Source organism: Lynx canadensis, chromosome A1, assembly GCF_007474595.2.
Source record: "Lynx canadensis isolate LIC74 chromosome A1, mLynCan4.pri.v2, whole genome shotgun sequence".
NCBI lineage: Eukaryota > Metazoa > Chordata > Mammalia > Carnivora > Felidae > Lynx > Lynx canadensis.
The window spans coordinates 117387667-117413728 of NC_044303.2; the positions used below are offsets into that span (position 1 = coordinate 117387667).

General features: G+C 38.3%; 2 protein-coding genes across 12 annotated transcripts in view; both read left to right on the forward strand.

Moving 5' to 3' along the window:
- The window catches only part of LOC115517050 (protocadherin gamma-C4), a 137622-nt gene that overhangs the window by 83522 nt on the left and 28038 nt on the right, over nucleotides 1-26062 (forward strand). The window contains exon 1 of one of the 11 annotated variants that reach the window (XM_030320221.1): nucleotides 19660-22276. The exons of 9 other annotated variants lie outside the window; for them this stretch is intronic. In XM_030320221.1, coding sequence (XP_030176081.1) covers nucleotides 19847-22276 — 2430 coding nt within the window. In that variant the 5' untranslated portion in view covers nucleotides 19660-19846. Of the gene's footprint in view, nucleotides 1-19659; nucleotides 22277-26062 lie in introns of those variants that run through there. One more of the 11 variants, XM_030320297.2, reaches the window with a different exon arrangement.
- Nucleotides 1-26062, forward strand: part of LOC115517209 (protocadherin gamma-A6-like) — a 107223-nt gene that overhangs the window by 69135 nt on the left and 12026 nt on the right.

Here is a 26062-nt window from a genome sequence, read left to right on the forward strand (position 1 = left end):
GAGACTTCTAACCTATGAGAGTGGTACTATATTTCCATGTATCTAGATCTTCTTTAACTTCTTTTAGCAGTGTTTTATAGTTTTTAGTGTAGAGGTCTTATGTAATCTTTCATTAAATAATTCCTACATATTTTATAGTTTGGGATGTTACTGTAAAATATATTTTAATTTCATTTTCTGATTGTTGCTGTTTATTTTTGTATACTGCACCTGGTTTTGAAACACAAGAAGTGCAAGGTACTCTATTCTAATACTGTGTGAGAATATAATGTAAAAGTATATAGTTTAAGTCTAAACCACATCTACATAAATTCAGGCATCCATTCTCTGAAATATATAGATTGGAAGAGCCTATCCCAAAACAGAGTAAACACTAGTGTCTGCCCCAAGTCTAGCGGTGGTTGGATCATTAATTCATTTATACGACAAATATTTATTAACTGCCTGGTATATGCAAGCCATTGTCCTAGGTGCCAAAGATGCACCAGTGAATAAGGCAGCTATGACTCCTGACTTAATGGGTCTCTTTCTAAGATACGGTCTTTAATACGTCTGATAAATGCTACCAAGGAGAAAAGCAAGGATGCTAAGAGAGGTTATAATGGGGGGGGGGCTACCCTAGCCTGAGGGTCAGGGAGGGCTTCTTTCAGGAAGTGATAAATTTAGTGTGAGATGTGAAAGATGAGTAGAAGTTAGCCAGGTGACAAGGAGATGAAAGAAGAAATTGTTTGGCAGAGGAAATAGTGTGTGTAAAGGTCCTTCCAAAAAGATGAGCAAGTGAAAAAGGCTAAGGAAGCTAAAAATGAGGTACAGGCAGAGTCCTGTAAGCCATATTAAAGACTCTGGATTTTATTCTAAGTACTTTTGTACATAGGAGCTTTTGAAAAGTTTTAAACATGGTAGTGACAAGATATGATTTGAATTTTTAAAATATTTCTCTGGCTGTTGTGTGGCAGACTGATTTATGAGGGTTGTAAATGGAAGTAGGAAAAATAGATGGGAGACCATGGCAGTGTTTCTGATAAAAAATGGTGCTGGATTGGATTGAAGGGAAGGCAGTGGCTATAGAAATAAATGGATGGATTGGAGATATACTTAGGAAATAGATTCAAGAAGAGAATAGTGGAATGGTGGAATGTAAGCTCCATAAGGTAGGGACTGTTTTCTCTTTTATATTCTTTAGTGTCTGGAAAGATCATTGCCTGGCTGGTAAATTTACAATTAAATATTGTTAATTGAAGAAAAACAGTGATTGAAAGAAAGGGGGGATTAAGAATCATTGCCAGATTTGTGAATTAAGGAACTGGATGGACAAAGGCACCATTTAGTGAGTTGTGGAAGACTAGAGAAGGGTAGATAACAGAGAAATTAGGATTTGAGTTGTAAACATGTTGTTTAAGATTCTGTGAAACATCCACGTCCAGATATTAAGAAGGTGGTTGGACATATAGTAACCATTATTTTGATTCCTTCCATTGTGATAGTCCATTCAGATGGATAGATCTTTACCAGGCTGAGCTTGATAAGCTTCCTGGTAGCTCTATGCTGGTATGTTTTTGGGTTCATTACAGTGCTACCCCTGTTCTTTATTTTTCTTCCTGATCCCTTTTTCACTGTTAAAGACATCCAGCACCCAGAGAACCTCTTTGTTTAATTCATGCTCACTCTACTTTTCACATTAGCTCTGTCCAATTCTTTTCTGCCTCTAGAATTGTTTGGATTATAATTTACCAGGATGTTTTAGATTGTTGTTGCTTAATTTTCTTTCACTTGATTGTATATTTTTCATGCATGTTTTTAGGCTAGTATTTTTTCACCATATATTATTGGGTTACAAACAGTAGAATTTCAAATAAGGAATATTTAGGATAAGAGATGTGTAGCAACAATAATAAAATTGTTGAATTTTAATATTACAAGTACACTTGGAAGATACACCCACACAAACTTAAACATCCTTTAGGATTCTTAGTAACCATGTTAAAAAGATACTAATTTTTGTTCTCTGACTTTCATCTGACATGTATTTGCTTCTTCCTCAATGTGTTCACTTTCTCTCCCTAACAAGAATACGAGCTCCTTCATAACAAGGGGTTATTTCTTTTCCATGGTATATATTAAATTTTTTTTTAATGTTTATTTAGTTTTGAGAAAGAGAGGCACAGCGTGAGCAGGAAAGGGCAGAGAGAGAGGGAGACACAGACTCTGAAGCCGGCTCCAAGCTCTGAGTTGTCAGCAAAGAGGCGTTTGAACCCACCAGCCGAGCCGGGAGATCATGACCTGGGCCGAAGTCGACTCTCAACTGACTGAGCCAGACAGGCGCCCCTTCATGGTATATTTTTAAGGCCTGGAACAGTCCTTGACATTGTTAAGCTCTAAATGAATATTTCCTGAATAAATTAATGGTAGTTAAGCATTTTAAGTTGCAACTGTCAGTGTTAATGATGGTAGAACTTCTCCCCATAAAGGGATAAATATTTTTCATACTTTGGGGCACCTAGGTGGCTCATTGGGTTAAGCTTCTGACTCTTGATTTTAGCTCAGGGGATGATCTCACAGTTCGTGAGTTCAAGCCCTGCGTTGGGGCTCTGTGCTGACAGTGTGGAGCCTGCTTGGGATTCCCTTCCTCCCTCTCTCTGTCTCCCTCCTCTGCCCCCCCCCCCTTATGCTCTCACTCTCAAAATAAATAAATAAATTTAAAATATTTTTTCAGGGCTCCTGGGTGGCTCAGTTGGTTAAGCATCCACCTTCAGCTCAGGTCATGATCTCACAGTTTGTGAGTTCGAGCCCCACGTCTGGCTCTGTGCTGACAGCTCAGAGCCTGGAGCCTGCTTCAGATTCTGTGTCTCCCTCTCTCTCTGCCCCTCCCCCATTCGCACTTGGTCTCCCTATCAAAAATAAACATTTTTAAAAATTTAAATTTTTTCCCCTATTTTGATAGAGTGGTAAATTAAATGGTTGTATACATTTGCCCAAACTCATTGAACTCAAGATCCTTGGTTTTTCACTGTGTATAAACAATACTCCAATTTAAAAAGATATAAAAGCGGTACCTGGCTGGCTCAGATGGTAGAGGATGCGACTCTTGACCTCAGTGTTTAAGTTTGATCCCTACATTGAGTGTAGAGATTATTTAAAAAATAAAATCTTGGGGCACCTGGGAGACTCAGTCACTTAAGTGTCTGACTGTTGGTTTCAGCTCAGGTCATGATCTCACGGTTTGTGAGTTCGAGCCCCGCATCAGACTCTGCACTGACAGCACAGAGCCTGCTTGGGAATCTCTGTCTCCCTCTCTCTCTGCCTCTTCCCTGTTTGCTGTCTCCCCCTCTCTCAAAAATAAATAAACATTAAAAATTTTTTTTAATTAAAATTTTTTAAAAAATTATATAAAAAAATAAAACATCAGATTCGGCCCACCCACAATTGTCTCCAGACTCACCTCTAAGAAGCCAGTAGTGTTAATATCTGATTATGTATACTTCCAAGCATTTTTTTGGTATATGTAAATGTGTGTGCTTTTTTGCACGACAGGGATCATTTTATAGTAAGTATACTGTTCGGCATCTTGCTTTTTCCCAACTAATAATATTCCAGGGGCAGCTTTTCATTTGAGTCCTTATAGTTCTGCCATCTACCTCAATCTTAGTAATTTTATCTTATTTTGTGATGAGAAACACAGTTACATCGTTCAAAAATGAAATGGTTGCATATTAGGTATATATTGTCTTATTCCCATTCCTGTCCTACTCTTCTGCCCCTGTTTCCTCCTGCCCACATACATTTTATTAGTTTCTTAGGTCTCTTTTAAGCATTTCTTTATACAGATAGGGGCAAATCTGGATATATATTTTCCCCACTTTTCTTACAAAACAGATAACATACCCTGTTCTTTTTCTTGATTTCGTTACTCTACAATGTATCCTTTAAAAGTCTTTCCATATTAATACATAAGGAAAGTTTTTCTTTTAAACAGATGCTTGGTATTACACTGTGCTATTTATCAGTCTCCTGATAGATAAATTCATTCTTGGGATGTTTTCAGTCTCTGAATATTACAAATAACTGCAGTGAAAAGTCTTGTACTGACATTATTTTGTGCATGTGCAGTATATATGTGGGATGAATTCCCAAAAGTGGAATTGCTGGGTCAAAGAGTAAATAGGTTTGTAATTTTGATAGGTGCCTTCACAGCAAGTTTTCTTTTTAACTATTTTGAAATAATTTCAAATTTCCAAAAGGCTTTCAAGAATTGCACAAAGAACTATATACCCTTTATCCAGACTTAGCTATTGTTAATTTATATTTTGCTACATTTCTTTTATTCTTTCTTTTTATTCTCTTTATCATTCTCATATGTGTGTGTGTTTATACATATACGTACATATGGTTTAAATAATACCAGTCTTATAGAAACAGTTCAAATTTCAGTTACCATGGCATTTTCTCTGAGTAATTACTTCAAGCATAAATGTCACTGTTAGCCCTTTAGTCCACAGACTACTTTGCATATGACAGATATGCACCATGATAGGTAACCAATCACCTAGCGGCTTTCTGTCTGTCAGAGATTGGTTACTGTTATTTAGTTTATGCACAGACAGCAAAGCATGTAGTTGTGTTGCCTTCTTGTCTCCCAGAGATAAACCCACATGACATTTTACAAAAATGTGTAGAGGGAATTGACCACCTAAATTAAAGTGCAGCAAATAAACGAAAGTGATAATGCAGTCAGTGAAATTCAAATTGAATAAAAATGGAATTATAGGGGCTTCTGGCTGGCTTGGTCATTAAAACGTGACTCTTGATTTTGGGGTTGTGAGTTCAAGCCCTATGTTGGGTGTACAGATTACTTAAAATCTTTAAGGAGCACCTGGGTGGCTCAGTCTGTTGAGCATCCAATGTTTGATTTCTGCACAGGTCAAGATCTCATGGTTTATGGGATAGAGCCCCACATTGGGCTCCTTGCTGACAGCATGGAATTTACTTGTGATTCTCTCTCTCCTCTCTCTCTACTCCTTCCCCATTTGCATGTGCTCTCCCTCTCTTTCTCTCTCTCTCTCTCAAAAGAAATAAACTTTAAAAAAATAAAATTTTAGAAAATGGAATTATAGAATAAATAGCTGACACTGGAAATGTCGACACTCCTACCTTCAAGAGTCTCTAGACATGTAGCCTAAGGAGCTTTGTGAATGTGAACTTACTGGCATAAGTCAGGAAAGTGGTTGTGACAAAAAGGATGAAAATGTCCAGAAAAAAATGACACCAGCAAAAAAACCTTCACATTAGAGGAACTCTTGGAGATATTTCATGACCTTGAAAGCTCCAAGGATACATAAAATACTGGAAGTTGATCCAAACTTACGAAAAGTCTTGACAATTTTCCAAGGCATAGAAAAGATGTTTGCTCTGTATTATAAATTATAGGATGAGAAAAAGCCAACCCTGTAATTCTCAGCTGTTCTTAATGTCTCAGATTATAATGTATTAAGTAAATATTAGTTTCACTATTTTTTTTTACTTCCCTGTAGGAGTTTTTAATGTTTTCAAAAACTTTTTTAAAGGTCACAGAACAATTCTAATTTCCTCTATTGATTGTTAAGATTACTTTGCAGTGTCAGTTTGAGTGGTTATTTTTTACAGTCCTGCACAACTGCAAAGTAAGGAATGCCTATATATACTTTTTCACATTTTGTTTTAAAACAATTTTTAAAGTTTATTTTATTTTGAGACAGCACGTGAGCAGGGGAGGAGCAGAGAGAGAGAATCCCCAGCAGGTCCTGCACTGTCAACACGGAGACCAATGCTGGGTTTAAACACACAAACCAGTGAGATCATGACCTGAGCTGATGCCGAGAGTCAGACGCTTAACCAACTGAGCTACCCAGGTGCCCCTAAAACAATTTTTAATCAGTTTTACTGTGGCGTAATTTATATTTACTGTGGCGTAATTTATATATAAAATGTACCTTTAAAAATTATACAGCTCATTGAATTTTAACAGATGTTTACACCTGTGTAACCATTTATACAGTCAAATTATACAATACTTCTATAACCTCCAAAAGCTTTCTCATGCCCCTTCACAATCATTTACCCACATCACTGGATCTAGGCAACCACTGATCTGCTTCCTGTCACCATAAATTAGTTTTGTCTTTTCCAGAATTTCTTCTAAACAGAATCCTACAACATGTACTTTTTTGTGTCTGCTTTTTCTTCTACATGTTTTTGAAATTCCTTCACACTGTTGTGTGTTCATTAGCTTGTTTTTTTAATTGCTGATTCATAATGCATTGTATAGATACATCACAATTTGTTTTTACAGTCACCTGTTAATGGACATTTGAGTTCCCAGTTTGGTGTTATTCTTTAAAAAAATTTTTTTATGTTAATTTATCTTTGAGAGAGAGATAGAGCATGAGCATAGGAGGGGCAAGACAGAGCGAGACACAGAATATGAAGTAAGCTCCAGGCTCTGAGCCATAAGCATAGAGCCCAGTGCGAAGCTGAAACTCGCAAACCTGAGATCATGACAGGAGCCGAAGTCCGATGGTTAACTGATTGAGCCAGCCAGGCACCCCTGATGTTATTCTTAATTAAGATGATGTGAACATTTATGTAAAAATTTTTGTGGGCATATTTTTAGTTTCTCAGGTAAATGCCTAAAAGTACAATTGCTGGATCATATAACATGGGAAATCTATATTTAGCTTTATAAGAAGCTACGAAACTATTTTTCAAAGAGGTCGTACTTTACATTCTCATCGGCATTGTATGACAGCTCTGCTTACTCCATGTTCTCCCCAATGCTTCCTGTTAAACTTTTTAATTTTAGCCATTCTAGTGGGTATGTTTTACTATCTCATTATGTATTTTTTTTAACTAAAAGTTTGTTTTTTTTTTTTTTTAATTTTTAGAGGGTAGTGGGGTAGAGAAAGAGAGACAATCTCACGCAGGCTCCACGCTCAGTGTAGAGCCTGACATGGGGCTTGATTTTACAACCCTGGGATCATGACTGAACCAATGTTAAGAGTCAGACACTTAACTGATTGAGCCGCCCCGGCACCCCTATATATGTACGTTTTATTATTTTTGTAATTTTTTTAATGTTTATTTTGAGAGAAAGAGAGAGTGTGATCAGAAGAGGGGCAGAGAGAGAGAGAGAGAGAGAGAGAGAGAGAGGAAGAGAATCTCAAGCAGGCTCTGCACCATCAGTGCAGAGCCCAGCATGGGCCTTGAACTCACGAACTGTGAGATTATGACCTGAGCCAAAATCAAGAGTCAGACGCTTAACTGACTGAGCCACCCAGGCGCCACTATATGTTTATTTTAGAATAAACTTGTCAGTAGTACAAAAAACATCTAGTTCATATTTTGAGGAATTGTGTTAAATCTAGAGATCAAAGTGGAGGTAGGGAGGAGTTGATATCTTTAGTATGTTGAGTCTTCTGAACCATGAATATTAGGTTGGTCTCCCCATTAAGTTAAATATTCTTTTATTTCTTTCATCAGCATTTTTAAAGTTTCATTCTGTAAGTTCTATGCATATTTTGTTAGTTATACCTAAGAATTCCATTTTTTGAATAACTGGAAATTGTGTTGAGTTTTTTTTAATTTTATTTTTTATTTTTTAAAATTTACATCCAAATTAGTTAGCATATAGTGCAACAATGATTTCAGGAGTAGGTTCCTTAGTGCCCCTTGCCCATTTAGCCCATCCCCCCTCCCACAACCCCTCCAGTAACCCTCAGTTCTCCATATTTATGAATCTCTTCTGTTTTGTCCCCCTCCCTGTTTTTATATTCTTTTTGTTTCCCTTCCCTTAGGTTCATCTGTTTTGTCTCTTCAAGTCCTCATATGAGTGAAGTCATATGATTTTTGTCTTTCTCTGACTCATTTCACTTAGCATAATACCCTCCAGTTCCATCCACATAGTTGCAAATGGCAAGATTTCACTCTTTTTGATTGCCGAGTAATACTCCATTGTATATATACACACCACATCTTCTTTATCCATTTATCCATCGATGGACATTTGGTCTCTTTCCATACTTTGGCTATTGCTGATAGTGCTGTTATAAACATGGGGGTGCATGTGTCCCTTTGAAACAGAACAGCTGTATCCCATGGATAAATGCCTAATAGTGCACTTGCTGGGTTGTAGGGTAGTTCTATTTTTAGTTTTTTGAGGAACCTCCATACTGTTTCCAGAGTGGCTGCACCAGCTTGCATTCCCATGTATTAGATTTGTAATTTCAATTTCTACATGTTCAATCATAGTATTTAGAAGTAGATTTTGATATGTTGACCTTGTATCCTATGACCTGACTGAAGTCACTTAGTAGTTCTGGGAGTTTTTTAATAATAGATTCTTTGGGATTTTCTTTGTATACAATGTGCCATCTGCAATAGGGATATTATTATTTCTTCCTTTTAATCTGTATGTCTTTTCTTTGTATTTTCTTGCCTTACTGCAGCTGGCTGGAACTTCTAGTATTATATTGACTAAGAATAGTGAGGGGCGCCTGGGTGGCTCAGTTGGTTAAGTGTCAGACTTCGGCTCAGGTCATGATCTCACAATTTGTGGGTTTGAGCCCTGCATTGGGCTCTGTGCTGAATGCTTGCTCTGAGCCTGGAGCCTGCTTCAGATTCTGTGTCTCCTGTCTCTGCCCCTCCTCTGCTTGTGCTCTGTCTCTCAAAAAAAAAAATAAATGTAAAAAAAAAATTAATAATAGAGTAGGCATCTTTGCTTTGTTCTTGATATAAGGGGGGGAATTTAATCTTTCACTCTTAAGTATCATGTTTACTGTAGGTTTGTGTGGATTCTTTCTGTTAAGCTGAGGAAGATCTCCTCTGTTCCTAGTTTTCTGAGTTTTTTAAAAAATAATGAATAGATGTTGACTTTTTTTTCATCCTTTTTCTGTACCATTGTATATGATTGCATAATTTTTCTTCTTTAGCTTGTTGATAGGGTGAATAATATTAATTATTTTTCAAATAGTGAATAGTCTTGCATCCCTGGAATAAGCTCCACTTGGTTATGGTATATACTTCTTTTTACATGTTGCTGAATTCCATTTACTAATATTTTATTCAGGATTTTGTATTTATATTTATGTGGGATATTGATTTGTAGTTTTTTTGTGTGCTGCCTTTGTCTAGCTTTGACATCAGCAAAATTGGCTTCATAAAATGAATTAGAAAGGGTCTTCTCCTCTTCTATTTTCTGAAATAGATTGTGTAGAATTGGTGTTAGCTTTTTTTTAAAAATTTGAAAGAATTCTCCAATGAAACCATCTGGACCTGGAGATTTCTTTTGGGGAATTTTTAAACTATGTATTCAATTTGTCTGCTAGCTATAGGACTATTTAGATTATCCATTTCATATTGGGTGAGTATTCTAGTGGCTTTTGTTTTTAGCATTTTGTTTGTAGCAATTGGTCCATTTTATTTAAATTGTTGAGTTTAGGGGTGCCTGGGTGGCTCAGTCAGTTAAGCATCTGACTCTTGATTTTGGTTCAGATTGTGATCCCAGGGTTGTGGGATCGAGCCCTATGTCAGGCTGCATGAGCATGAATCCTGCCAGGGATATTCTCTCTCTCTCTGTCTCTCTGTCTCTCTCTGCCTCTTTCTGCCTCTTTCATAAATAAATAGATAAATAGATAAATGAAAAATAAGTTGTTGCATTTACATGCATACAGTTGTTCATAATATTGCCTTATATTCCTTTTACATGCATACAGTTGTTCATAATATTCCCTTATATTCCTTTTAATGTCTGTGGGGTCTGTAGTGATACTCTGTTTCACTGTAGATATAGGATTGTCCATATTGTTAGAGTTTGTCAGTTTATTGATTTACTAATTTTATTAGTTTTCAAAGCACTAGCTTTTAGTGACATTGATTTTTTTCTATTTTTCTTTTTAGTTTTACCGATTTATATATATCTTTTTAAATAGTTAAATTGGGGTATAATTTATGTATAATGAACTTAACCCATTTTCAGGTGGAGTTAGACAAGTTTTAATAAATTTATTCAGTTGTGCAACCATCCCCACTATCCAGTTTTAGAACATTTTCTTCATCCCAAAGATTTCCTTGGTGTCTGTTTACAGTCAGTTTCCATCCGCAACCCCAGGCAACCATTGGCCAATTTTCAGTCTCTATAGTTTTTTTCTTTTGTAGAAATTTCACATAAATATAGTTAGACAATATGTAGTTTTTATGTTGGCTTCTTTCACTTGGCACAGTGTTGCTGACATTCATCCATGTAGCATGTATCAGCCCTTAATTGCTTTTACTGTTGAATAGTGTTTTGTTGTATGGCTACACCATATTTTGTTTATATAGGTGTCCATTGATAGACATTTGAGTTTCTTCCAGTTTTTGACTATTATGAAAAACGATGAACATTTGCTGCAAGTATTTGTATGAATATATCTTTTAATTTCTCCTAGGTGTATATCTAGGAGTTCAATTTCATTGACATATATGGCCTTGTATTTATTAAAATTTCTTTGTTTCTGCTTGCTTTTGCAAAGCAAAAATTTTGCAAAAATTTTTTATTTTGCTCCTTTTTTCTAGTTTCTTGAGGTAGGAACATAGTTTATTGATTTGAAAACTTTTATCTTTAGTGCTATACATTTCCCTGTCAGAACTGCTTTAGTTGCATCCCACAAATTTTGATAAGCGTATTTTCATTTTTGTTCAGTTCAGTATATTGTTAAATTTCCTTCATGACTTGTTGACCCATGGATTACTTAGAACTGTGTTGTTTTATTTCCAAGTGTTTGGAGATTTTCCTGCTTTCTGTTACTGATTTTCAGTTTAATTCCAGTTTAATTCCATACATATTCTCACGGGATCTCAAAAGGACATAAGGTAGGATCATAGTTTCTTGGAATTCTTTGTAAGTCTGGCTTGGTTTTGTGGACATAGTTTCCGGGTTCAGGCTCAGCATCTTTACCTTCATTTTGGCTGCTAGGTGTCCTAGATTCCCCGAGCCTTTCCTACAAGTTTGGATTACCCCTGCCTTCTAAATAATCAATTTTTTAAAGTTTATTTATTTATTTTGAGAGGGAGAGAGAAAACATGTGGAAAGGGCAGAGACAGAGGCAGAGAGAGAGAATCCCAAGCAGACTTTGCAGTGTCAACACAGAGCCCAGTGTGGGGCTTGAACTCATGAACTGTGAGGTCATGACCTGAGCCAAAATCAAGAGTTGGATGTTTAACTGACTGAGCCACCCAGGATCCCCTATAATCAATTATTTTTTAAAGAAACGAGAAAGTGAGAAGAAAAGTTTTTCATATGTAATGTACATTTTTATCTTTGTGTCACTTATTTTTTTACGTAGTCCAAATTTCCATCAGGTGTCAGTTTCCTTCCGACTGAAGAACTTTTTTTAATGTTTCTTGTAACTGTCAGAATAAATCTTCTGGTTACATATTTTCTTGTTTGTTGTTTGTCTGAAAAAGATCTTTCTTTCACCTTCATTTTTGAAAGATACTTTTGCTGGATATAGAATTCTAGACTGACAGTTTTCTTTGTTTTAGTTTCTAATAAGAAGTCTACAGTCATTTTTGTTGCTTTGTTTTCACTGTTTTTTTCCCCCTCTGGCTGCTTCTAAATTTTTCTTTTTATTTATGATTTTCAGAAATTTGATAATGATGACCTTAGTGTATTTTTCTTGGTGTTTTATCCTTCTTGGGACTCATTGAGTTTCTTGAGTCTGTCAGTGTATAGTTTTCTTTAAATTTAGAAAGTTTTGGGCTGTATTCAAATATTATTACACACATACACAATTATAAAACTTCAATTTTACTTGTGTTAGACCAATTGACATTTTCCCACAGGTTGCTGAAGTGTGTTTCTATTTTTTCATTATTTTCAGTTTGTTTTGCTATGTTTTCAAGTTCATTGATCTTCTTTATGTCTAGGCTGCTGTTAATCCCATCTAGTGAAGTTTTCATTTCATGTACGGTATTTTTCACTTCCAGAAATTTCATTTCATTTTTTCATTTCTCTCCATTTTTCTCAGTAGCTTCATGTTTTCCTTTAAATCCTTGAGAGCATTTACAGTAGCTTTTTAAATTCATTGTCTGCTAATTTAATTACTTTTGTCATTTCTAGTGATGATTTTCTTCCTGGTTTTAAGTCACAGTTTGCTGATTGCATACCTAGTAATGTTTTTATTGGATGGCAGACTTTGTAAATGCTACATTGTTGAGTGTTTGTGTTTTGTTGTTTTTCTTTAAAAAGTATTGAAATGTGGTGTGCCTGGGTGACTCAGTTGGTTAAGCATCCAACTCTTGGTTTTAGCTCAAATCATGATCTTATGGTTCATGCGATCAAGCCCTGAGTTGGAATCCACGATGACAGCATGGAGCCTGCTTGGGATACTCTCTCTTCCTCTTTCTCTATCCCTCCCCTGCTTGTGCACTTACGCACACTCTCTTCTCTCTCAAAATAAATAAAGAAACAAACTTAAAAAAATAAAATGCTACTTTAAAAAAGTATTGAAATTTGTTTTTTGGAAGGCAGTTAAGTTATTTGCAGATCTGGTTGATCTTTCCAAGGCTTGTTTTAAAATTTTGTTAGAAAAGATTTATAGAAACCTTTGCATTGGGCTAATTAGCCCTACTACTAAGTCGCGATCTTTTTTGGAGTGTTTGTCAAGATTTTTATATTCTGGATGAATGGGATCCAAATATTTCCCATCCCCATGTGAGCTCCAGAAAAATTTCAGCTAATAGGTCCCTTGTTCTTTGCTCAGCTTCAGGATAATTGTCATTCTGTACACGCTCAGATTATAGTTCATCCAGAGACTCACGGGATCCTTATCCAGACTTCTGGAGTTCTTTACATAGCTCCGTTCTCTGTTCCACAATTTTTAGCTTCCTCAGTCTTCCTAAATGCTAATTTTTATTCCTCAACTCAGCAAGATCACTATATTATTCTTGGATTTCCCCTTTTTTGCCCCATGGTCTGAAAATTGCCTCCAGGAAAAACATGAGAGATCCTAGGATTCAACTTATTTGTTTCCTTTCTCTTAGTCTTCCACTCCTTTTAAGCCAATGTCTGAAAGCATTTTTCCACATATTTTCATCAGTGTCTAAGTTTTTTATAATGATATGGCTAGTTTCACATGATCAGAAACAAAAATTTTCACTTTGGTTTTTGTACTAACATGCTATATCCTGTAAATCATTCTATATGAATTTATAGAGGTCATTTTTTATAGTTTTCTAAAACTCCATTATATGTGTACATATCATAGTATGTTCAACCAATCTCTAGTATGCAGTTTAGGTAGTTTCTAATCTTTTTGCATTTACAAATTATTTAAAAATAATGCTGTAATGAATAATCTGGTACATATGTATTTTAAGAATTTTTGAAGTGTATATTCAGGGTAAATTCCTAAAAGTGTGATTACTGGGCCATAGGGTAAATGCATATGTAGGTTTGTTAGATATAACTGTTTTCCTCCATATAGGTTGTACTCTTTTGCTTTCCTACCAGTAGATGAGGATGCTTATTTTCCCACAACCTCCACAACAGAGTATGTCATCAAGATTTTTAATTTTTGCCAATCTGATCATTTAAAAAATCTCAGAGTAGTTTTGATTAGAGTTTCTTTCATTCTGATTGAATTTAAGGATCTTTTCACATTTTTACAAAAGTTTTATTTATTTTTGAGAGAGGGAGAGGGAGTGGGTTTTGAGAGGGAGGGGCAGAGAGAGAGGGAGACAGAGAATCCCAAGCAGACTTCACACTGTCAGCACAGAGCCTGACGCAGGGCTCAAACTCATGAACTGTGAGATCATGACCTGACTTGAAATCAAGAGTCAGATGCCCAACCCACTGAGCCACCCACATGCCCCTTTTTACATGTTTAAGAGCCTGTTTATCTCTTTTAAAAATTGTTCATGTCTTATGTTCATTTTTCTGTATGATTTTTTAGTGTCTTGTCCTAAAATTTTAAAGTTATTTATATATTTAGAGATATTAGCCTTTTGCCCAAGATATAAGTTACAAATATTTTTTTCCCAGTATGTCATTTGCCTTTCAGTTTTGTCTAGGGTATTTTTTGCATTGCAGTCTTTTTTCCTTTTTATTTTTATGTAATGAAATTAATTAGTCTTTTCTTAAATTGCATTTAGGTTTTGAGTCATAGTTAGAAACTCTTGCCCCACACTGAGGTTATAGAAAATTCATCCATTTTCTTCTAATACTTGTATGATTTTTTGGTTTTTACATTTAGATTCCTGATCTGTATGGGTTTTATTCTTGTGTGTGCTGAGTAATGGATCTAATTTTTTTTTTTTCAAACGGCTGTCCAGTTGTCTCAGTACTGTTTATTAAACACTTTCATCTTTGGGGCACCTGGGTGGCTTAGTCCGTTGGGCATCTGACTTCAGCTTGTGTCATGATCTCCCCATTCGTGAGTTCGAGCCTTGCATTGGGCTCTGTGCTGACAGCTCGGAGACTGGAACCTGCTTTGGATTCTGTGTCTCCTACTCTGTCTGTCCCTTCCCTGCTCACGTTCTCTCTCTCTCTCAAAAATAAAATAAGTGTTTTTAAAAAAACCTTCATCTTTGTCTCAGTATTTTGAGATAGTATCTTTATTGTATACTAAACTTCTGTATTGATAGAAGGCTTAAAGATCAGAAAGCCACACTTCTTTCTCACTCAAAGTTAATATATTTTGAAGCAAATTACTTCATTTAGAAAAAAACAGCTCAATCACACAAGGCTACCCATTTGGTGAGAACTGATAATAATTTAGGTAAAAATGTAATAGTGTGCTGGGGAAAAATTGAACAGATTCTCTCTAAGGAGAATTTAGGTGTCTTGGAAGATTTTCAAGTGGGCTATTGATAATTTTTGCGGGTAGTTTCCTGGCACATTTGAGTTTATGATCTATTAAACAATAAGAGTACTAATGCGATCAAGACTAGAAGAGAATAGCACTCAAATGGGAAAAGAGGTAAATCTTTTTTTCTTAAACTTTTGATCTCAAAAATCACTGATTATCATTGTAGTTTTAAAATACTTTGGCGAGATAATTTCTTCTTGTCTGAGGGGAGATAGAATGGAGGTTTTATAAAACTTAAGATTTATAGATCTTTTTCAAATCAAAGTATGCAGAATATTTTTTCACATAAATAAACTTGAGATAAATATTAAGGCTAAACTCTTCAGCTTATTCACCAAATCCTTGAATCACCCACCTGTCTAAATTATGATACATGTTTGATTAACCTATCGGTTATCTGTTTTTATACCAGTTCTCTTCACATGCTCCCTTAATTTGACTTTTGACCTTTGACCTCAGAATGTTCTTCAAATAGTCAAATTACATTAAATTGAAAGATTACTAGATGATATTTAGAATTTTAAGGGGGTAATACATTTTTTAACAGTTTCATGAGCAAGATTTTCTGATATTACTGATCTTCTGAGAATGAATAATATTAGGTAGTTACCCAGTATTTAAAAATGATATTAGGACATATTTATGGAGACCTTCCTCTGTGCCAGGCAAGGGCAGCTTCATGAGCGTGTAATCTGTGCGATCACATGGGCCCCCTTTTTAGGAGGGCCCTGCATTTGGGCTAATTCTCTGCTCTTACTATCTTGCCATTCTTAAGTTTTAAATAAGGAAGCTCCCATTTTCATTTTTCATTGGCCTTAAAAATTAAGTAGCCAATCATAATGATATTTAAGGTATTTGACTCAGGTAGTGGCAGTAGAAAGGGAAAGTAATTTGATAGATTCAGAATACATTTTGGAGGTAGTAAACATTGGCATGTACTGGTAATTAATGTGGGAATGTAGAAAAAGATGTTAAGAATGACTTGGGAATTTTTTTTTTAAAGATCTTATTTTCAAGTAATCTCTGCACCCAACATGGGCTGAAGCTCACACCTCCGAGATCAAGAATTGCATGCTCTACACACCCAGGTGCCCTGACTTGGGAATTTTTGAGTCAGTGGTTGCCTGAGGCTGGGAGTAGGAGCAAGAATTGATTGCAGACAGGATTAGGGCATTTGGGGGTGATGGGAATATACTAAAACTGGATTGTGATGTTGGTTGCATAACTATAAATTACTGAAAATCATTGTCTAGATGATCTAGATGTCTAGATGAACGCTATGGTAAATATAAAGCTGTTAAAATATTAACAGATTGAGATGCCTGTGGTTATGTCAAGGAGTGCTGTTATTATTCCCATTTTACAGATAAACAAACTGAAAGAGAAGTGAAAAATAAGAGCTTCATGGTTACATAGTTACTAAGTGTAATATCCAGTATTGGAACTCAAGTCTTTTTGACACTAAGGCTTCACTCTTCACAACTATAACATAATCACTTTCTATTTTAAAATTATTTTTGTTGTATCTCATTGATCAGAGGCTCTCTTGAAATTATAGAACAGAAAGGAAAGAGGAAAGAGACTGGAAAATTGTGTTGACCCTTTAGCACTGCTGCTTTCATTTCCCCTTAATATAGGTGGCACAGCAAGGCATCCTGTTTGTTTTTTTTTTCTTGCGTGAGTTGTATTACCACACCTTATTTGGCTCTTTAGCAAATTATTCAAGTCATTAGGTTACCAAATAGTTTCATTAGGCCCACTGGTAGCTTGAAAGAGTGACTGTATCTTCCAAAAATGCTTACTTCTAGGGAAAGTGGATGCATATAATTGACCATATGTAATCCTTGGTGCATTTCATGATTAGTAGGCCATTGGCATGAAGATTGCTATATATATTTTTTAATGTTTATTTTTGAGACAGAGAGAGAGCATGAACGGGGGAGGGTCAGAGAGAGAGGGAGACACAGAATCTGAAGCAGGCTCCAGGCTCTGATCTGTCAGCACAGAGCCCAACACGGGGCTCGAACTCACGGACCATGAGATCATGACCTGAGCTGGAGTCGGACGCTTAACCGACTGAGCCACCCAGGCGCCCCGAAGATTGCTATATTAATAAGCATTAAATGTAGAGAGATTTGGTCAAAAGGTACAAACTTTCACTTAAAGATGAATATGTTCTAGGACTCTAGTATACAGAAAGGTGACTCTAGTTAACAGTACTGTAGTATATTCTTGAAATTTGCTGACAGAGGATATCTTAATCATTCTCACCACATATGTGGACACACACACGTACAACGGTAATAAACAGGGGTAATGGATATGTTAACTATATTGTGCTAATTATTTCACAATATAGTAAATTATCATGTTTACACCTTAAACTTATACAATTATATTTATCAATTATACTTTAATAAAGCGGGGGGGGGGAGGGGGAAGCATTTAAGTGCCTACTGTGCTAGGTGCCAGGGTTATAAATGATCATCAAAACAGGCATAGTCTCTGACCTCCTACAGCTTCTTCTGTAGTGGAAGAAGCAGACATTATACTTAAACAAAACATAATTCTAAAATATTAAATTGTGCTAGACTCAACAAAGGAAAATATAAGGTGCTCTTAGAGCACATAACAAAGAATCCTGGTTTTAACTGGGGTCTAATGGAAGACGTCTATCGTGAAATAACATTTAAAGTGAGTCCTGAAAGAGTTGTAGAAATTAGCGAAGCAAAGGGAGGGAAGGGTAAGCAGCTTTCCTAAGAGAGGAGTAGTCTTTCTAAAAGCCTTGGGGCACAAAAAAGCTTGGCTGATGACTATATTATATAATGGAGTATTTAGAGAAGGAGAAGGCATGAGAATTTGCATACTGTGCAAAGGATTTGGAATTTTATTTCAAGAGTAGTGAGATGCTGCTGAGGAGTTTTCAGCTGGATAATTGTATCATCTAATTAAAATTGTAAGAAGATCTTTTGGCCACTGTGGAGCATGGATCCAAGAGGATTCTGCTGGCTTCTGAAGAAATCTTAAGAATTAACTATGGGACTTATTATAAATGGGAAAACCATTTCAACTTTTAAAAACCAGTTTTCAAAAGCCATGTTGTAATTAAGTTATTGTGAATGAGAAAAATGATTGGTAAATCAGTCTATCTCTGAAGAAACTGCAAATCAGTGTTTCTCAAACCCTAAGGCACATTCAAATCACACAGGTTTTTGTTAAATTATAATTTAGTCAAGGTAGAGAATTTCTGCATTTCTGCATTTCTAACAAGCTCCTAGGTGATGCCTATGCCATTGGTTCTTGGCTTATACTTGAGTAGCAAGTGACTAGGCCATATTCTGTCTTCTAAATATATTCTATGGAATATATTCTGTCTTTGAATGCCTGTCAACCTTCTTAGTGGTCTGGTCTGTTGTAAAACTATTTAAAACTAAGGGTTTTAAGAGAGAAAGTTTTGAGGACATGGAGAATCAGGTCAAATATGGTCTTTATCTCTTCAGTAAATACCCTCTATACTGTATACTTCTTATCTACCTATCTAATATGTCTGCCTATCCCTTTCAGGGTTCAGTTACACTTCAGAAAGGTTTATATGCACTCAAAGTGATGTCCAAGACAAGTATACAGAAACAGTATGAGGTTCTAAAACTTGGCATCTCGTATTTAATGGGGTAATTTGGGCTTAATGTATGCCAGACATTTTACCTGCTGTATTCATTTAATAGAGTGGGAACTCAGAAACACTTTTAGGGTAGTTTCTTGCCCAGGGATGTGTTAGCTCTGACTTATTTCATACCTGACTCTCTTATTCATTATCCTAATAAGTGCTATTTGGTTTGTTTCATGAGTTTTAATCCTAAATGTAGAAAACTCTTCAAGGCTCTTTATTTTTTGGGTTAAAGGCTGTGTATTTCTCTAAAGAGTTTATGGAGCGTTGCTGCTATATCTTAGTCATTTTATAAAGGTCCCAGGTGATAAACAGGCTTAGATTTTTTTCTTTTTGAGGGGGGAATGGGTATTATCCTTCTTTAGCAATGCAACTTCTCTTTGTGGCATATTAATACAAGATCTTGGGAAGTGGATTGGCCATGTAAAGGGAAGCATTTGAAATTATGCTTTATGATTGAGATTATGTTTGTTAGGAAAGATGGGGTAGGGAGTTGTCACATTGCTCCCTGGTTCTTAAGAAATGAGAACTAAACAACATCCAGTTTTAAAAGAAATCTAAATTTTGAATTACATAAAACTGTTAAACCAGATAGTGGTTCCTATTGATTCTCTTTACTGAGAAACAGAGAATTGTACGGTCTCATTTGGTAAGAGAGAAGGCTGAAATTATTAACATTTCCACAGAAATGATAAATGCTCCCTTACATGTAGAGTCAAACTGGATAGGCTCTATGCAGCCCTCCAACAAACCCTATTTGTGTTTTTCCAGACGGTGTTGTGTCATTCTGGGTTTGTTTGACCCTCTCTTCTTGCGATTACAGACAGCGGTTTAAAAAAATGTGTAATAGGCCTTGGTTTGGTTTGAAAACCTACAAAACAGCCATCTTCATGGCTCTGCAGTTGACTTTTCAGGCCAGGGTAGGTTGCCGATGTACAGATAACTGCCAAGGCCCTTTGGCCCTAAACTCAGGAAAGAAGCAAAAGGAAAGTGAAGTTCCTGGCGGTAGCGTTTGTCCCGCTCAGAGAGCCCGGCGCTAGCGCATTCTTCGTGCAGTTATTGGCTGGGACTCTGCGTGCCGCTGTCGGCCAATGAAGACGCTGGAGATCTGGCCCTGGCCCGTCCCCTCTCGGTGCCCCGGGATGAGGCAGAGACTGAACAGCCGGTGAGCAAATCAACGGCATCGAGAAAGCCATGTCCGACTCCGTGCCTAGCGCTGAAGCGCTAACCCGCTGAAAGTTTCTCAGCGAAAAAGCCGGAAAGATCTGGACTCCGCTGAGAGGAACTGCCTTTGAGTGAGATGGTCCCAGAGGCCTGGAGGAGCGGACTGGTAAGCATCGGGAGAGTAGTGGGAGTTTTGTTTCTGCTTGGTGCCTTGCACAAGGCTTCTGCCGTCGTTCGCTATGAGATTCTGGAGGAAAGAGAGAAAGGTTTTGTGGTGGGCAACGTGGTCACGGACCTTGGTTTGGATCTCAGCAGCCTGTCAGCACGCAGGCTACGGGTGTTGTCTGGAGCTAGCCGAAGATTCTTTGAGGTGAATCGGGAGACTGGAGAGATGTTCGTGAACGACCGCCTGGATCGGGAGGAGCTTTGTGGGACAGTGCCTTCCTGCACTGTAACTCTGGAGCTGGTGGTGGAGACCCCACTAGAGCTGTTAAGGGCGGAAGTGGTGATCCAGGATATCAATGACAACAATCCCACATTCCCTACCCGGGAAATGAAATTGGAGATTAGCGAGGCCGTGGCGCCAGGCACGCGCTTTCCGCTGGAGAGCGCGCATGATCCCGATGTAGGAAGCAACTCTTTACAAACCTATGAGCTGAGCCTAAATGAGTACTTTGCGCTTCGCGTTCAGACGCGAGAGGACGGCACCAAGTACGCGGAGTTGGTGCTGGAGCGCGCCCTTGATTGGGAGCGAGAGCCAAGTCTCCAGGTGGTGCTGACGGCTTTGGATGGAGGCACCCCGGCTCGCTCCGCCACCCTTCCCATTCGCATCACCGTGCTGGACGCGAATGACAATGCACCCGCCTTCAATCAGTCTTTATACCGTGCGCGAGTCCTGGAGGATGCGCCCCGGGGTACTGTCGTGGTGCGAGTTCATGCAACTGATCTGGATGAAGGCCCCAATGGTGAAATCATTTACTCTTTTGGCAGCCACAACCGCGCCGGTGTGCGAGACCTATTCTCCTTAGACCTTGTAAGTGGGGTGCTGACAATCAGAGGTCGACTCGACTTTGAAGACACAAAACTCCACGAGATTTACATACAGGCCAAAGACAAAGGCGCCAATCCCGAAGGAGCACATTGCAAAGTTTTGGTAGAGGTTGTGGACGTGAATGACAATGCCCCAGAGATTACAGTCACCTCTGTGTACAGCCCAGTTCCCGAGGATGCCCCTCTTGGAACTGTCATTGCTTTGCTCAGTGTGATTGATCTGGATGCTGGGGAGAATGGATTGGTGTCTTGCGAGGTGCCACCAGGTCTCCCCTTTAGCCTTACTTCTTCCCTCAAGAATTACTTTACTTTGAAAACCAGCGCAGCCCTGGATCGTGAGACTGTCCCAGAATACAACCTCAGCATCACTGCTCGAGATGCTGGAACTCCTTCCCTCTCAGCCCTTACAATCGTGCAGGTACGAGTGTCTGACATCAATGACAACCCTCCACAGTCTTCCCAGTCCTCCTATGATGTTTATGTTGAGGAAAATAACATCCCCGGGGTTCCAATACTAAATCTAAGTGTCTGGGACCCTGATGCCCCGCAGAATGCTCGCCTTTCCTTCTTTCTCTTGGAACAAGAAGCTGAAACTGGGCTAGTGGGCCACTATTTCACGATAAATCGTGACACTGGCATCGTGTCATCTGTAGTGCCCCTGGACTATGAAGATCGGCGAGAATTTGAAATAACAGTTCATGTCAGCGATGGGGGCACTCCAGTCCTGACCACCAACATTAGTGTGAACATATTTGTCACTGATCGCAATGACAATGCCCCCCAGGTCTTATACCCCCGGCCTGGCCGGAGCTCAATGGAGATGCTGCCCAGAGGTACCGCTGCTGGCTATGTGGTCACTCGGGTGGTAGGCTGGGACCCGGATGCCGGGCACAATGCCTGGCTCTCCTACAGCCTCTTAGGAGCTTCCAACCAGAGCCTTTTTGCTGTGGGGCTTCACACGGGTCAAGTCAGCACTTCCCGCCCAGTTCAGGACACAGATGTGCCCAGGCAGACTCTTATGGTCTTGATCAAAGACAATGGGGAGCCATCACTGTCCACCACGGCAACCCTGACTGTGTCAGTAACCGAGGAATCTCCTGAAGCCCGGGCTGAATTCCCCTCTGGCTCTGCCCCTCGGGAGCAGAATAAAAATCTCACCTTTTATCTACTCCTCTCTCTAATCCTGGTTTCTGTGGGGTTTGCAGTCACAGTATTGGGAGTGATCATATTCAAAGTTTACAAGTGGAAACAGTCGAGGGATCTGTACAGAGCTCCTGTGAGCTCCCTGTACCGAACACCAGGGTCCTCTCTGCATGCAGACGCTGTGCGGGGAGGTCTGATGCCACCGCACCTTTACCATCAGGTGTACCTCACCACCGACTCACGCCGCAGCGACCCACTGTTGAAGAAACCTGGTGCTGCCAGCCCACTGGCCAGCCGCCAGAACACACTGCGGAGCTGTGATCCAGTGTTCTATAGGCAAGTGTTGGGTGCAGAGAGCTCCCCTCCAGGACAGGTAAGGGTTAGCATCCCAGAATGATATTAATGCTTTTTGATGCCTGGACCATGTTCAGAAAGGGATGGAGCTGTTGTTTTAGTGATGAAGATGTTTTCCTAATGATGCATCTACTTTTTCACCTTGCCCTGTGTAGATCAAACATCATGCGTTTGTGAAGGGGATGGCGTGGCTAGAGTGTGGTTTGTGGTCCCACATGGTGTAGAATTAACTGACTCCTGTGTGGCCCCAATTCACACCTTCAGCACTCACTTGCCATCACAACTAACCAATCTTGCTAAGAGGCCATTAAATTATAACCCAAGATCTCAGCCCTCAGAGCTTAGTTTGGTGTCATTTGCAATGACAGCAAGCTGAGCTGCTAGATACCTCTAACAAGTGGCAGATGCTAGGAATACAACAACCACCTCATTTGTCTGTCTTTGTTTTGATTGCAACATCTGCATTAAAACTAATGGTCCGCTGATAATTTTCCTTTGTCTATGCAGGCAGATCCTGTACCTCATTCTCAGGTGATTTTCAGTTAAATAAAATTCAGGGTGCCTGGGTGGCTCAGTCGGTTAAGCTCCAGCTTTGGCTCAGGTTATGATCTTGAGGTTTGTGGATTGAAGCCCCACGTCAGGCTCTGTGCTGACAGCTCAGAGCCTGGAGCCTGCTTTGGATTCTGTGTCCCTCTCTCTTTGCCCCTCCCCCATTCACACTCTGTCTCTCTCTCAAAAATAAATAAACATTTAAAAAATAAGTAAATAAAATTCTAGGCATCCTTTAACTTTTATTTCAAGTACACTGCTGGAAATAACGTGTACATTACCTACAAAACATTTTTATGTTATAATGGTAATGCATGTGTAATATAAAAAACTTGGGAAATAGAGAAAAGTACTAAAAAAATTAAAGCTAACAATAATCCCCAAATCTAAAGACATAATCACCATTAATTATAAAAGTAAAAGTAATCATTTATTTTGAAAGTAAATCCAGACAGTCCAAAAGAACATATAGTACAGATTGAAAGTTCTTTTGTACCCTAGCATTATTCCCCATTCGTCCAGCATTATTTTTTTAAGTATACACACAGTATAAAATGTAGGTAAATTTGTATCTTGAGAAAGGTAAAGCTTTCATTTATTCAGGCTGGTGTGCAGGTAAACTGTAAAGCCTGTGTCTTTAGTGAAACCTATACACACTTCCGGTTGCGGGAGAGTCACTGTTATTTTATTACTAATAAGTGTATTATTGTTATTAACCTTGGATTTGGCAGTTAGACAAATAGGGCTTCACCACTTATCAGCTGTGAGTTCTTGGCTAAGGTAATCTCAGAACCTGGTATATCATAAGTGTTAAAAAAAAATCTTGTCTATTACTATTATTATTTTTATTCTTTACCCATCCAAAATCTTAAGCACACCTTGAAATAAGAAAATCTGGAGATGGCCAGAAATGACAAAGTAGAGGCATAAATGGAAAGGCTAAGAAAAGATGAAAGCCAGAGAGAAGCAGCTGTCAGACTGGAAGTCAGACTGGGAATCAACTGGCATTTTCCCTAGAACAGTGTTCTCAAACTTGGTTGCACACTAGAATTACCTGGGGACCCCTTAAAAATTCTGAAGCCCAGGCCACATCCCAGACCAATTAAAGCACAATCTCTTGGGACACAGGGCTCAGTATTTTTTGAAGGTCCCCAAGTGATTCTAATGTGCAGACAAGTTTGAAAACTTCTGCCCTAGAATGTACCAGTCTTTCAATTAACATATTTATGAAGCAAAGTGTTATTCTGGCATTCAAAGAACCAGGCTTATTGGGCCAGGCTGAACTTAGAAAATCCTGTCATTTCTCAACCTTAAGATATTACATAAAATAGCTCTATAAACTCATTGAATTACTTTGTTGTACACCTGAAATTAACATTGTGTGTCAAGTATACTCAAATAAATAAATAAAATACATATGTATTATATAGAATAGCTCTAGAAGAGCAACATAGGGAAGACATAAGAGGATCCTTCAGTCATCTAAAGAGATAATCTTCCTAAACCACTAGCACATGGGGCACCTGGGTGGCTTACTCAGTTAAGCATCTGACTTCCACTCAGGTCATGATCTTGCGGTTCGTGGGTTTGAGCCTCGTGTTGGACTCTGTTCTGACAGTTCAGAGCCAGGAGCCTGCTTTGGATTCTCTGTCTCCCTCTCTCTCTGCGCCACCCCCCTCTCGGCCCCGCCACGGTCTGTGTCTCTCTCTCAAAAAAGAAGCATTAAAAAAAAAAAAAAAGCTGGACAGTGGGTATGGAACCTCTCTGGGGAGTGACAAAAAGATTCTATAATTAGATTGTGGTGACGGTTGTATCCTTTTAGTATATTCACGTATACTAAAAGCATTAAATTGTTCATTTTATTTTTTAATGTTTATTATTTTTGGGAGAGAGGGAGGGAGGGGCAGGCAGAAAGAGGGAGATACAGAATCCAAGGCAGGCTCCAGGCTTCAAGCTGTCAGCACAGAACCACGAGATCATGATCTGAGCCAAAGTCCAATGCTTAACCTACTGAGCCACCCAGGCACCCTGAATTATGCATTTTAAATGGATGAATTGTATAGTATGTGAACTGTATCTCATTAAAGCTGTTTTTAAACTGTAGAATGGGAGAATCACAAACCTGGCATAAAAGGATCAAGTCAGGGATATGGGATTAAGGCTTTATGATATTCCAGTGCTAGTAATTGACTGTGTGCCTCTTTTGGTGTGAACTTACAAATATGGAGACCTATAAGAGGTCTAGTTCTTAAATATGAAAGGTATCAGGAAAGGGCTAGTTTATGATCATACAGATTACAAACTAGTAGAAAAATCATTTAAGATGTTATAGAGGGGTGCCTGGGTGGCAAAATCAGTTAAGTATCAGACTCCTGGTTTGGGGTCAGGTCATGATCCCAGGGTTGTGGGATCAGAGCCCTGAGTTGGGCTCCAGACTGTCAGTGTTGAGCCTGCTTGGGACACTCTCTTTTCCTCTCTCTCTGCCTCCCCCCTACTCTCTCTCTCTCAAAAAAATAAAGAAAGAAAGAAATTTAAAACAAATGGCTTTAAAAAAAAGATATTATAGAAAGAGAGTCTTTTTTCTCAGACAAACCAGGTATGGGAGTGGGGGGAGTTCTAGTACTGCATGTATTAGTTGTTTAGCTTCACACACATCTCTTAACCTCTCTGAACCCCAGTTTCCTCATCTATAAAATACAGATGACTTCTTTCAAAATTGTTGTGTAAGTTAAAAGCAGTGCATATAAAGCATGCTGAATATAAAATATTCTTGTGAAGTATAAGTATTCAGTAAGTATTTGTTGAACTAATAAATGATAATATCAGTAATTCACCATTTAGTGAGTATTCCTATATGCAGACACTGTAAAAGATGAAAAGACACGTTTCCTGTCATTATGGTATATAGAGTAGTACCATGGGAAACACATGCAAAAAAAAAATGACGGTGAAGATCTGCATAATACAAGAAGCAACCAGAGCAAAGGGAAAGAAACCCATAAGCCAGCCTGAGGAAATCAGGAAGATTTTATAGAGGTGGTGATTATTGAGCTGAGAAGTAAAAGTTAAGGAGTAGTTTATTTTTTTAATTTTTTTAAAGGTAAATCTCTTTTTTTTTTTAATACGAAATTTGTCAAATTGGTTTCCATACAACACCCGGTGCTCATCCCAACAGGTGCCCTCCTCAATGTCCATCACCCACCCTCCCCTCCCTCCCATCCCTCATCAACCTTCAGTTTGTTTTCAGTTTTTTTTT